The sequence below is a fragment of the Podarcis cretensis genome (assembly GCF_951804945.1).
Source record: "Podarcis cretensis genome assembly, chromosome: 4".
NCBI classification, from domain to species: domain Eukaryota; kingdom Metazoa; phylum Chordata; class Lepidosauria; order Squamata; family Lacertidae; genus Podarcis; species Podarcis cretensis.
In genome coordinates, this window is record NC_137173.1 from 72,630,407 (window position 1) to 72,643,519 (window position 13,113).

At 45.0% G+C, this 13,113-nt stretch overlaps 1 protein-coding gene across 5 annotated transcripts in view; it reads right to left on the minus strand.

The window, feature by feature from the left end:
- GYG2 (glycogenin 2) overlaps positions 1 to 12,541 on the minus strand; it is an 18,782-nt gene extending 6,241 nt beyond the window's left edge. For 2 of the 5 annotated variants that reach the window (XR_013837868.1, XM_079972897.1), the window contains exons 1-8: positions 12,373 to 12,541; positions 11,048 to 11,883; positions 7,820 to 7,961; positions 4,977 to 5,151; positions 3,883 to 4,045; positions 2,958 to 3,084; positions 1,043 to 1,265; positions 470 to 595 (exon numbers count right to left, since the gene is read on the minus strand). Coding sequence is in view for 4 of the 5 variants with exons in the window: in XM_079972897.1 (XP_079829023.1) it covers positions 470 to 595; positions 1,043 to 1,265; positions 2,958 to 3,084; positions 3,883 to 4,045; positions 4,977 to 5,151; positions 7,820 to 7,961; positions 11,048 to 11,054 (963 nt within the window). In the remaining variant the exon portion in view is untranslated. Of the gene's footprint in view, positions 1 to 469; positions 596 to 1,042; positions 1,266 to 2,957; positions 3,085 to 3,882; positions 4,046 to 4,976; positions 5,152 to 7,819; positions 7,962 to 11,047; positions 11,884 to 12,142; positions 12,161 to 12,372 lie in introns of those variants that run through there. The other 3 variants (XM_079972898.1, XM_079972899.1, XM_079972900.1) reach the window with 3 other exon arrangements.
- Between the last annotated feature and the right edge of the window lie 572 nt (positions 12,542 to 13,113).

The following is a 13,113-nucleotide window of genomic DNA, read 5'->3' on the forward strand; positions in this document are numbered from 1 at the left end:
TGGAGTTCCTCGCTCTGAGGCTGCGATCCTACTGGGAAGAAAACCCCAAGTGAACTGAATGAGGTATAAGCATGCTGTTAGTATCACCAGGCTTCTGTGTCTTGTCCTAAATCCTTTAAGGACATCCCTCCCCCCTCAGATATGTGCATCTACAAGGCTCAAACAAGAAGCAGAAAACTGATGAGAGGAAACCACAAGCATACTAATGCTGCTGCTCTCTGTCTGGTCCAAAGCCACTCATTTTAAAACAGAAAATAACATTATAGTAAGTTATTTACAATTGAAATTCTAATTTCATTGCTTTTCCAATGGAATCCCACCCCCTCAGATTTTAAGCATACTCATGCCATATATAGTTGGGAGATAAGCTGGCACAATACTTTAAATCAATTTTAAATACTTGGAAGCATCATGATATTTTTAGAATTAAGTTTACTATAACTAATTAGCAGAAATAAAAAGTACTTACCTTTTTGGCAAATAACTCATCAGGTGAGTTTGCAACTGTTTCAGATACATGTTCCTCATTTGCTGGCAAAGAACTGCTAGTGGCAGGATTTCCTCTTTCCAATTTACTTTCATCACTCAAGTTTGGCTAATAACAACAAAAATTAATGTAATTTTGGAAGTTCTTCATCCATGAAAGTTCCTATGTTTGTACTCCACGCATTTTAAATATTCTGTCTCCTTTTCCGCTACATTTCACTTTTTATTTATTTTGACAGTTGTCATTCTATTACCACTGCTAACAACTATATTATATGCAGATTGCTATTCTAATGTAGCTCAAATTCTCCTTTAAAATGTGAATAGTTTTGCCAGGCAGGGAATGGCAATGCACATTCAAACACATATCCCAAGAAGTGCTTTAGGTGTGCCTGAGGGATGCATGGCAGTGCGGGAGGCGATGTTTGCCCATATTCCTCCCCTTTTTCTTTGAACACACCCCTGTGGTATATAACAAAAGTTCTTGCGGGTTCAAAAGCCGTTTTTCACAAAGCAAGGAAACCAAACCAAAAAGCTTCCCTTCCAAAAAAATTACCTCTTCTCTCTGGATTTGTGGCTCAGAAGACTCCTGTGTTTTTTCCAGTAATGGCAATACATCAGAACTGTACGTTGTCCACCAGAGTTGAAGGAAACAGAGCTGACTGTTAGATAATGAGGATGAACCGTCTTCTATCACTGTTCCTGTCTGAGGATTGTATTTATAGTTCCATGGCTTTGATGGTCCCAAGAAGTGGACTACCTTTGCATCTTTGCCAAAACTACAAAAAGGACACATATAATCTTAAAAATGAGTTTATATTAAGCCCCATTTTTAAAAAAGTAAATGCAAGATGGTTCATCTCTGCCAAGGCATTGCAGAACTTTTTATTTATTCATTCATGGGTATATAGTTTTTTTAATAATAATAAAAAAATCCAGTGACTCATAGCAATTAAAATTCAATACACAGCACCACTGCAGGAGCTAAACATAAGTGAAAATAGAACAGGCCCTGGCTTACAAATACATAAGTGTAGAGGAGGGAAATCAGGTTGATAATTCCAGTACTAAGTAAGATGTGAGTTGATAACAGGCATTTGCATCTAGCTGGGGCCAGAATGCTCTTCCTTTGCTACTGTTCTTGCTGAGATGGAGATGTTGCAAGCACTCAGCAGGCCTTGGTCCTCTGCTTGGTGGGAAAGGCCTCTGTTGTCACACCAGCAGCAGTGCTCTTGTTGGGTGGGAGACTGAAAGCAGCTCACTGTCATTGAACCAATGGCTGAAGTCACCCTTGCCAGAAAGTGGCCTCTTGGGAAGGAGATGAGCAGCCTTCCAGTGGCCAGTGACAAGGGTCAGAGTGCCCTTCCCTTCATCTCTGCAGTCATAGGCCAACTGACAGCAGGAATAATGTCCTTGCTGGTTGTGGGGGGGGGGGGGAGAGAGAAAGTAAACTCCTTGCAAACTGCTCATTAGACAACAGGAGCATGAACTTGACAATGCACTTGGGAGGACAAGGAACAACTAGAAGGTGTTACCATGTTCAACATGGGAGGGGGATTTTGAATTATGGCCGGAAGCCATGGCTGATGAAGGCAGGATGGACAGAATGATGTTTAGCAAGATGCCCTGGAAACACATCAGTCTCACTCATCCTGTTCCATCACCTATGGCCTCTTCTAAGTGTAAAAGGCCTTCCATTCCATAACACATCAACAAGGAGGGATTCTTGCACATTTAAAGCAAAAGCATCCCATCAGTACCTGGTAGAGAATTTTGGTTTTCCGGTTGAGCATTGCATGGGCTGTCTCATTTGCTTTTCTGTTGTTCATCAAGCGAATAGTTGCAGAATTAGGTGTTTATATTTTATATATTTATTATATATTTGGTGCATAATTTAGGTGTTTGTATTTTTGCATGCTTAGGGGTGCCATTGCTTCTTCCAGATTAAACAAACACGGCAGTCAAACTATTCCAAGCTGATCACTGGTTTTGTGTAAACATAATGGTCAGAAACAGCAAGCTGAATGTTTTTGCCATATAAATAAATTGACCAGTTGATCACCATATTTGGGACCTACATATATATATACTGATAGGAATGCTATGTATGATACAAGGTGATCAGTAGCTTCAGAATAGCCAATTACAGTACCGATTTCCTAAATCAGGCTTGCTTTTGAAACTGTTGTGACACATTGCAAGGTGTTGGACCAGATGATCCTCAGGGTCCTTTCCAATTCTATGATTCTACGAGAGGTTCAACACCTATATATGATCTTGGTTGTAAGCAATCTTGTGTTGCATGTGTGTACATACATCCCATTATCAGCTATGACGAAGAGAAACCTGTGAGCATATGTCTTTAGAAGAGATTTTTTGCCCATGCAAGGGTCTGCCACTGAGATTTCAGCCCTAGAGTATGGGAGACATTCACCAATGTATTATAGAGAGAGGTACATTCCTGTACTTACTATTGAAAAGCAGGGGCATAGGTGTAGACAACACTGCTGCTTAGATTATAGAGAAATGGCAAGTGTTTGTTAATGTCTGTTGTTGCCCAGTTGTTGAAGAAACTGTTTAACAATCCCTGATCACCTCCTAAAGTATTGAAAAGAACGCATAACATAAACAACCATTTCATCTTCAAACCCAAACTTACTCATGCCAAATGGTACTGACAATTGGTTTTGACCACCTGCCCAAATTTTTAATCAGTTTCTGAAACTGGTGTTTCTTATTCCTTCTTCCCGTTTTTACATGGCATGCTATATTTGGGGGGGGGGGGGACATCACCAAGAGGAACTTGTGGGCTTCCAGCTGATGCCTGACTCCAACTTCCATTATTCCTGACAACTGACCATGCTTGCTGAGGATGATGGGAGTTGGAGTCCAGCAATATCTGGAGGACCACAGTTTCTCCATCCCTGTACATTGCTCTTTATGGAATAGTAGAGCTATGAGAACGAAAACAACAGCCAGCACTGAAAATGCCAACAGTTTATGGGGTGGCTTTATTATTAGCCAACTTCCCCACCCAGCAAATAGTAGCCGGTGAAGCCAAAGTGGGGGAAGGTACTTGAGACACCATGACACAATCTAATATGAACTGCTAGATGATACAGGAAATGGGGAAAGCTGTATATATGAAAGCCATTTACAGTAGCAATTGCTGTTTGACGGTCTTTCCTGTCTCTTTTTGGTAGCATCTACTTCTGAACTTTCATCCTAGCTTGCCATTTCAGAGATCAGTGGCCTTACTAAAGTGTCCGCATCCATGAAAACACATTGGCTGTAGTAAGGGTCCAGCTCCATCAAAAGTTCACATCGTCAAAGAACTTCACCAACGCGGACCTCACTCAAGCAGAACCAGGAAGGGGAGCAGGTCAGTGAACTTACCATCAAAGCTGCCATGTTCATTTGCAAACTGCAGGAGGAGGTTGTAGGTTTTCAAAGAAGGTTTGAAAACAAACACACCACTGTTAAAGCAGTCTGGCCAGCCAGAATCTGGAGCTGCTGAGAGTTCTTCCCGGTCAAACAGCTCGTCAATATTGCACAGTACCTAGAAAAGACGTGGTATGTTGGAATCGTAGCCGATCCCCCTACTATACAAATTTCAGGGATTCAAAGCTCTTTCTTAGCTGTTTTGTCTTTATCAACCGGCTATGTCATCTCCTACCATTCACCACTCCCCTTCAGCCCTGCAATCAGCATCAATATGAACACACCAGTGTGTTGCTTCTCACATTGGAAATGATGGGAGACACTTTTACATGTACTACGGGACTGCTAAGCATTCGTGGTTTCCCATCTCAATAACAGAATAGAACATTCTACACCCTAAAGTGTGTAGATATAGCTTTAGATACAGATAGCTGGTGCTTTATAACTGTACTGACATTCTGCACTGAACAATGAAGTACAGATTCGCACCTACAGTGTACATATATTATTCATATGTATGTGCTATGCAAACATACCGTATTGGCCTGAATATAAGCCACACTTTCCCCCCAATTTCCGACTGTGAAAAGTTAAAATATGGCTTATATTCACAACCTTATTGTATGCAGCCAGGAGCATGGGGCAAACAGTGCCAGGAGCGCGGCAAAGAGGTGCCCGCCCCGTGCGTAGTTCCCCATCCTCTCCCCCAAGGCAGGGAAGGGAGAGAGCGAGGAAGGGGAAAGGCCATTGTCAATGCAGTGTGGCTTCCCCTGCCCACCCAGTATGCAGCCAGGAGCAGTGAGGAATGGAGCAGCTTATATATAGGTATTTTTCCTTTCCCCCCCCCCACCCCCAATTTTAAAGGTGTGGCTTATATTTGGGTGCTGCTTATATTCGGGCCAATACGGTATTTACAAACCTACACAGGATTTCCCCCAACCCACATATGAATCTATTCCATTGAAATCCCACAACAATCAACAAAAAGGTCACCAGTAACTGAAAGCAACATGGCAAAACTTTCTTTTTCTCACTGGTGCTTCCCTTACCAATGTGTCTGCATCCATGAAGGCACATTTGCTATACTGAGTAAGAGTCCAGCAATGAAGTTTGGTAAAGGTTACACCCAGTTCCAGTCTCTCCAGCAAAGCCAAGTTCATAGAGTCATTGCTGTCAATTTCATTCACATCCACCACTGTGTCAAATATGGTGTTGAGGGCAGCCCTGACAAAACAAGTAAAATACAAGATTGGGAGCCTTGAGACATCTCCTTTTGCAAGAAATGCAGTACAGGGTTTCTGACATTAAACTGAACTGAGAACAGCAGCTGGATTTTTAAAAACAACTACAGGCATCTCCACACTTACACGTGTTTGATTTAAACTGCCAAAAGGTGCCAAAAGGGCAAAATCAGCCACAAAGAGTGGGAAAACTGCAAAAAGTGATGTAAAAAGTGGGGGAAATGGCTAGCAATTCCTGGAGACTTTGCAACTGCAATCCCATAAGCCTTTGCACTGACCTGGTAGAGAGTTGAAGTTTGAGAAAGGAGGTACCTCTAAATCATAGCCAGGTACTTCAGGGTACCGGTCTACCCTCCTTGTTGTCATTTCCACACTGTCCTCCAGAGATGAGGAAGACTGAGAGTCACCTTTGCCACCATTTATGCCAGTCTGGTAAGTGCAGCTGGTTTTTTAAAGGGTTTTCAAGGATTTCCAGGGGTTTCCAGAAGATGTTTACAGGCGTTCTAAATGGTGTCCCCCACTATACATGATTTCATGTATATATGTGGTACCCGGGAACGTAACCCCCGCATGAGTGAGGAGATGCCTGTAGTATCTACTAGATGCAAGATAAACAAGCAAACAAAGTCACATTAGAAATATAAGAAAACCCAAAACCAAAATCCACTTCCTATGAACTATAAGAAGCAGTTGCTGATAACTAAGGAGCAGGAGCAAAATGTAAGGAAACAAGTTAAAGATGCCACGCAAGAACCAAAGATTACAGGTCAAAACCAATCTGACTATTTAAAATGTCAACTAATAATCAAAGTTGATCAGCTATCGTAAGACTTAGAAGAACGATTCAATATCCATTTCGGTTCAAGCGACTGCCAAGTGATGAGGAATACAGTCGTACCTTGGTTTTTGAACAGCTTAGTTCATGAACAACTTGGAACTCGAACACCGTAAACCCGGAAGTAGGTGTTTCGGTTTGCGAACTTTGCCTTGGAAGCCAAACGTCCGGCGTGGCTTCCAGAGCTTCCAATTGACTGCAGGACACTCCTGCAGCCAATTGGAAGCCGCACCTTGGTTTTTGAACATTGCGGAAGTCAAACAGACTTCCAGACCGCATTGTGTTAAAAAACCAAGGTACAACTGTAACTGAGTAATGATCAATATGTAATGGAGGAACTACCTGTGTTTCCAACAGCAGGCAGCCAGATGCATAGACCTGGAAGCTCAAAAGCAGAGCATGAATGTTCTCCCCTGCTGCTTGTCTCCAGCATCTAGTAGTCTGATACAAGGACAGCTTCTGAATATCAAGTTCCATTGAGCTGTCATTTCCTCTGTTTTTATGTTCAGGCATGAGTGCTGATTTTTACATGGCCAAAATGACACCATCCCTGAGCAAGGGAAGGGGGTATCAGCAGGTTCAGGAAAACCCCCAACATCTGCAGAAAATATGCAGATAATGATCCTATGAAGGAGGGTTCCCAGTACAGCCCATTTGAAGGCTAAATATTCCCAGTGGCCACAGAAAAGTAGCAGACTGTTAGGGAGGAGAGCAAATGGAAGGAAGGCATGGCTAACACTTGGAACAGTAAACAAAGGCATTTGGTGCTGCAAAATTTTGTTGCAGGTACCATTTGGCTTAGTTAATAGCCATCAGCTGTCCTATCCTGCATCATCCAATCCTTTTTAAACCTATTTAAACAAGTGGCTATTGGTACATCTGGCAGGAGCTAATTCCATAATTTATAGCCAAGTGCTAGACATGTCTACTCAGAAGCAAGCCCCATGGAATTCAATGGGACTTTATCCCAGGTAAGTGTGTATGCCTTTATTGCCCACTGGGCAAAAAAAATACTTCCGTCTTATCTAGTCTGAACCTACTGCCAATCGGTTTCTTTGACTAAACCTCAGTTCTTTGTTTCTGATAGGAAACAAAACTTCTATATGTAGTTCTTCTAAGAGACCTCCTTTTTTCCTAAACTGTAATAAATATGTTTGTGTTTCCCTACAAAATTTGTCAATAGACGGTGATTCCGGTAAGTGAATGAAATGGGAGCTGGGGAGAAACACCACAAAAAAACCTGTTACAAATATTTGGAGAGAATATTGCCCTCTTTGGATGTTCTGTCTGAATATGGAAAGGGAGAAGGGAAAATCATAGGGTAAGCCCACCCTCTTGGTGATGCTATGTGCACCAGGCACACTTCCTGCGTTTTTCTGAAAGGAGTTCTCCTACTCATACACACAGTTGCCAGGAAGGAATGGGAACCCTGATTGACCGCTTACACCATCCCACACTCTAACTGAATGCTGAAATGTTATCCATATCTGTGTGCAAATTGGAGTTTGGACTTTTTATGGCTGAAAACCTGTAATGCAGTTCTTTTCTTCATGAAGTCACTGAAGTATATCAGTCTCTGCTTACAGTTCTGTGCACAAAGTGATCCAAATATAGGACCACAAGAGGAAATCTGTTTTCTAAACAAAACAAAACCTGTTTGCTCACACTTCTGGCCACACATGATTTCATTAGGAATTAAGCAACTCATTCAACACACTGCCTGCTTATTGTTATTTTGTAATCAGGGTTATGGAACAGAATTTGCATTTACATTTTGAAGATATTCAATTAATTGAATCTGAGAGCGTTTCCTCACCTCATTGCACTGGAGACTTGAGATGTAATTAGCACTGCCAGCCTTCGAGATGTTTTATGGTTCCTCAAGGACTGTCCGAGAACCAGAGCTCCGTGGCAATAAACATCATTGGTAGCAAGGGTCACAAAGGCCTGGTCTGTCACTGTAAACAAGCATTTCAGAGTGGTCCATTATGACAGCAGCCGAGAATTAGCTGGGGGCCTTCTTGCCTCATCCTACCAAGCTGCAATTTCTGTAAACGTGTGTTGACTCTACAATTAGCTCTTTTGCTTACATAAACCTTTGAGAGAAACAAGTAAATAATTGCATAAGCTAGCAAGGTTTTGCTTCCTATTAGCAGATTGTATGACAACATGTCTCAGATTTTGTTTTGCCATAGTGAAAGAGACAATATAGAATTAAGCATAACACATGATGCACTTGTACATAGATTCATGCACACAGAGGCCCACCCATGCAATCTTGGTGCAACTGAAATAGATGCAAACATATAGGGTGAGCCAGCCTATGAGTGCAAGTGATGGTATGTGAGCTTTGTATCGCACACTGTGGGGAGAGACAGGTGCCTTAATACATTTAGGACACTGGTATCAGGCTATGTACACAGAAGCCCTTTGTTTATGGCCATGTGACATCTATTTATGACTTTGCCTATATGCACCCAATGGGCATTGGGATATTTCTGTGGACTTAAAGTACTCTGCCTTCAAATAATTAATTGCACACCCACTCACCTGTTATGGAACTCCAGTGAATTGCACAAGTTTTCTGGGACATGGGGTGTAGGATACACAGAGAGTTTATGTGATGTACCAGTTTAGCTTGTCAGGCCTCATGGAGGTCTGGCTAAGCAGGTACCACATCCCATTCATACAAATTACCGCCAGTGCAGCCAGGCCTAGGCCTAAGCTACAGAAAGAGGAGACATTCTCTAAACTGCAACCCTCTCGTGATACTGTACAACCCTGTTGTACAGAAAGCAAGCAACGTGAAGAGTCTAAGTACCATTGACTCTGTTTTGCTTAATACAAATTCCTCCTTGGAAATGAGCGGGTGCTAAACCTTAAAATTAGGAACCAAAACGAAACCTATAATTTCCCTGCACATTTGCAAGGAATCTTCAACTACTGCAACTGGATGTTTATTTTTGAAAGCAGATGTGTTGCTCATCAAACAACACTTAGCATGTAAAGAAGGGAAATTACTTCATTACAGACTATTTCTGATTTTGCTTTTGCCAGGCTATGCTCGTGCAAACGGAATAAAACTTCAGGCACAATAGAGAAACATACAGGAATTAAATAGGGTTGTTTATATTTACTTACGGGAAACAGGTGAACTAATAAAAACGATACAGTTTTCAGTGCTTTTTAAATAAAGGGGGGGGGCTTCATCACAAGAAGGGAGATTCCAACAAAACACCAGGAAGACCTTTCTGGCAGCCTGCGAGAGGCCAAGTTACAGGGAACCAGGCAGAGGGCCTTCTCGGTAGTGGCGCCTGCCCTGTGGAACGCCCTCCCATCAGATGTCAAAGCGATAAACATCTACCTGACATTCAGAAGACATCTGAAGGCAGCCCTGTTCAGGGAAGTTTTTAATATGTGGCATTTTAGTGTATTTTTCATCTTTGTTGGAAGCCGCCCAGAGTGGCTGCCAGATGGGCGGGGTACAAATAATAAATTATAATTATTATTATTATTTATTATTATTATTATTATTACTACTACTAATACTATTACTACTACTACTACTACTACTACTACTATAGCTGTTCCACAGCAGAACAGAATCTGTTAGAAGGTTGTGGATTCTCCATTGGAGGTTTTTAAGCACATGTGATCTAGTTGAGATTCCTGCATTGCAAGGGGTTGGACTAGATGACCCTTGGGGTCCCTTCCAACTCTCCGATTCTATGAATACAGTGTGGTAATTATCTGCTAGAGAAAGGGTCATAGTCTAGTGGTAGGGGTTTGGATGCAGAAGGTCCCAGGTTCAATCTCTGGCTTCTCTAGATAGGACTGGGAATGTCCCCCGTTAAACCCTGCAGTCGCTGCCAGTCCGTGCAGACAATACAGTGCCATATGGACCAATGGCCGTGTTCTACATAATCTTACACAAACGTATGTTCTGCATAATCTTACGCATACTTATTCAGAAGTAAGCCCCACTGAAATAAAAGGTAAAGGTAAAGGGACCCCTGACCGTTAGGTCCAGTCGTGACCAACTCTGGGGTTGCGGCGCTCATCTCGCTTTATTGGCTGAGGGAGCCGGCATACAGCTTCTGAGTCATGTGGCCAGCATGACTAAGCCGCTTCTGGCGAACCAGAGCAGCACACGGAAACGCCGTTTACCTTCTCGCAAGAGCAGTACCTATTTATCTACTTGCACTTTGACGTGCTTTCAAACTCCTAGGTTGGCAGGAGCTGGGACCGAGCAACGGGAGCTCACCCTGTCACGGGGATTCGAACCACCGACCTTCTGATCGGTAAGCGCCACCCGTGTCCCTCTCCCACTGAAATAAATGTATACAATTCTTTAAAAACCTATTGCATGTACATGTATAGAGAAAGAGTCGTTCTACATGGCTGAGATCAGAAAAGAGAAATGAAAGAACGTACAGTGGTACCTCGGGTTAAGAACTTAATTTGTTCTGGAGATCTGTTCTTAATCTGAAACTGTTCTTAACCTGAAGCACCACTTTAGCTAATGGGGCCTTCCACTGCCACTGTGCCACCACCACACAATTTCTGTTCTCATCATGAAGCAAAATTCTTAACCCGAGGTAATATTTCTGGGTTAGCGGAGTCTGTAACCTGAAGCGTCTGTAACCTGAAGCGTCTGTAACCCGAGGTACCACTGTACTAAGGGTGTATTTCTGCCATGTGTACTAGGCAGTGGCATAGCGTGGGTTGTCAGCACCCGGGGCAAGGCAAGTAATTTGCGCCCCCTCTGCCCTAGGGGCAGAGAGCTGCGAGTGTGAGCGCCCCCCCCCCAGATGTTGCGCCCGGTGCGGCCGGCCCCCCCTGCACCCCCCACGCTACGCCACTGGTACTAGGTAACAAAAGTAAGCATGCAGTAGGATTCAACCTCTTCCTTCTCACTCTCTTCTTGATGAACTGTGCTCAGTATAATGTATTCAGAATGAAAACTGCTTGGAGAAAATGCATATACTGTAGTTCCCAAAGGAGGAAACAAAGAACAGAGGGGAGAGGGGAAAAATCCACTTACCAGGCATCCTTTAAAGCCAACAGGGTAAGCTGCTAAGTAAATCCAATACTGATGGGAGAGAGAAGGGTTCCCAGCAGGCCTGTCTCACTCAACAAATCACCAGATAAGATTAGCCTCTTTCTTTCCTGCTGATGAGAGCAAGTGAATTAAAACATTCATTCACACATTCCCCAGATTGTATGTGGCCCCAGATTGCTGTGGGGCCTCAGGGACAAATCCAACCTCACTTCGAGAGAAAGAAGGAAAGATGTCGGAGGGAGAGGGAAAAGAAGGAACTTGATCCTTCCTACTGTTCAGGACCCACCAAACTTTCCTTTGGGTGGTCGATCAAAAAAGGAAACTCAATACAAATCTTTTAAAGGCTGTGCAGAAGCACACGTGAGCACGTCTCCTTCCATTCCCTTTTACCAGCAAAAGGAGGCCCAGTTTCATGTTCCTTCCTTCACATTCCCCAGCAAAATATTGACTCTTTGATATCTGACCGTGCATTTGCAGTTGAGAGGGAGAAAAGCAGAAGGTGACCATTAACAAGGCTAAAACGAAGAATGAGTCTCGCAGCAGCCTAACAGGCCGGTGGTTTTTGGCGATCGTTTTTGTTTTCTCCAGCTAGCCCCCACTTCTTCCAACAGCACGATGCTACAGGGACGTTCACTCCGGAGCAAGCCCGTCAAAGTTCAGCGGCATGTAACTCCGCGTGATGAGGGCTGCAACCACAGCGCCCGGTCCTCTGCACGCCTGCTTGCATGCGAGCTCAGGAGGACTTGCTTCTGAGTAGGCGCACACAGGCTAATGCCTCGACGATCCTCAAGGTTGCCCCAAGGCTCGTGGCGGGTTTGCTATAACAGAGCAAGGCAATAACAACCCTCATCCATGCGTTGGCAACCACCCTGTGCTGCCCCCCTCCATCCGCCCACGGGGTGAGGGGCATGGGCGTTGCCAAAGGGGGCAGGAGGGGGCAGCTGCCCCCCCCAATCAATGAAAATACTTAACTAAATGAGGTTCTGCCCTCGCAAAAAAGTCTGCACCCCCCTAACGTAAATCCTGGCTACGCCCATGGTGAGGGGAATGGGTGCTATTAGCAGGACATAGTCCAACCTTGGGCCAGCCACTGCCTCTCAGCCGATCCTACCTCGCAGGGTTGTGGCGCAAGACACGTGCGCCATCTAGAGCTTCTTGGAGAACAGGTGGGCTATAAATGCAATAGCCCCTTCCTGCCTCCATCAAGGGAGAAATCCTGGCTCTCCCCTCCCCTCCCCTCCCCTCCCCTCCCCTCCAGTGCAAGGGCAAGGCTGCTGGGCGCCCCTCGGATCGCCTTCCCCGCTTACCCTTCCGGCTCCATCCCTGCTACCACTCCACACCATGCGCGTCCCCTGCTCTGCAAGCGGCGCTGCCCTCTGCAAGTCCTCCAGGCGCCCTTGGGGGCTTCCACGGGCAGCTCGGCCGACGCGTCGCTGCTCTCTGCCCAGTCGCCGCCGCGGCCAGCCGACGGGGCGAAAGGCAACCTGTGACGCGCCCCGCTCCCAGGCAGCGGGGGCGGGGCCTCGCGCTCATTGGCCCTCGCCGCGACCCCGCCCCTCCCTCCGCCAAGCCAAGCAGTGTCCGGGCCCCGTCGCGGAGAGGGGCTCGCCAGGCGCGCGGCGACAGAGCGGGAGCGAAGCTAGCTCTGCTGCAGCATCAAACAGGCTGCGTTGGGGCCGGAGCGGGAGGGGGGGGGTCGATCTGGTCACTTGGAGGTTGGGAGTTGGTAAAAAGATTTATATGCCGCTGAAGAAAAAGCAGTGAGCACAGGGGTGCCAAGTTGAATAAAGTAGGGGGATTGCAGAATCGATCACAAGACGCGCTGCGCCGCGCACACCCCATTTGAATGGCAGTGCCCATCAACTTGGGCGGGGGGCAGCCCTTCAAATAAATTTATTTTTGTTGAAAGGGCCTCGGCCCCTAGGAGTTGGCTCCTGTGGGTGTGCATAATCGATACAATACAAAACGACAATCAAAAGATTTTAGAAACAAGTCGACGTCATGAAATTATCCGAATAAGTCAAGATAGGGAGGGTTGGAGCTCCTGG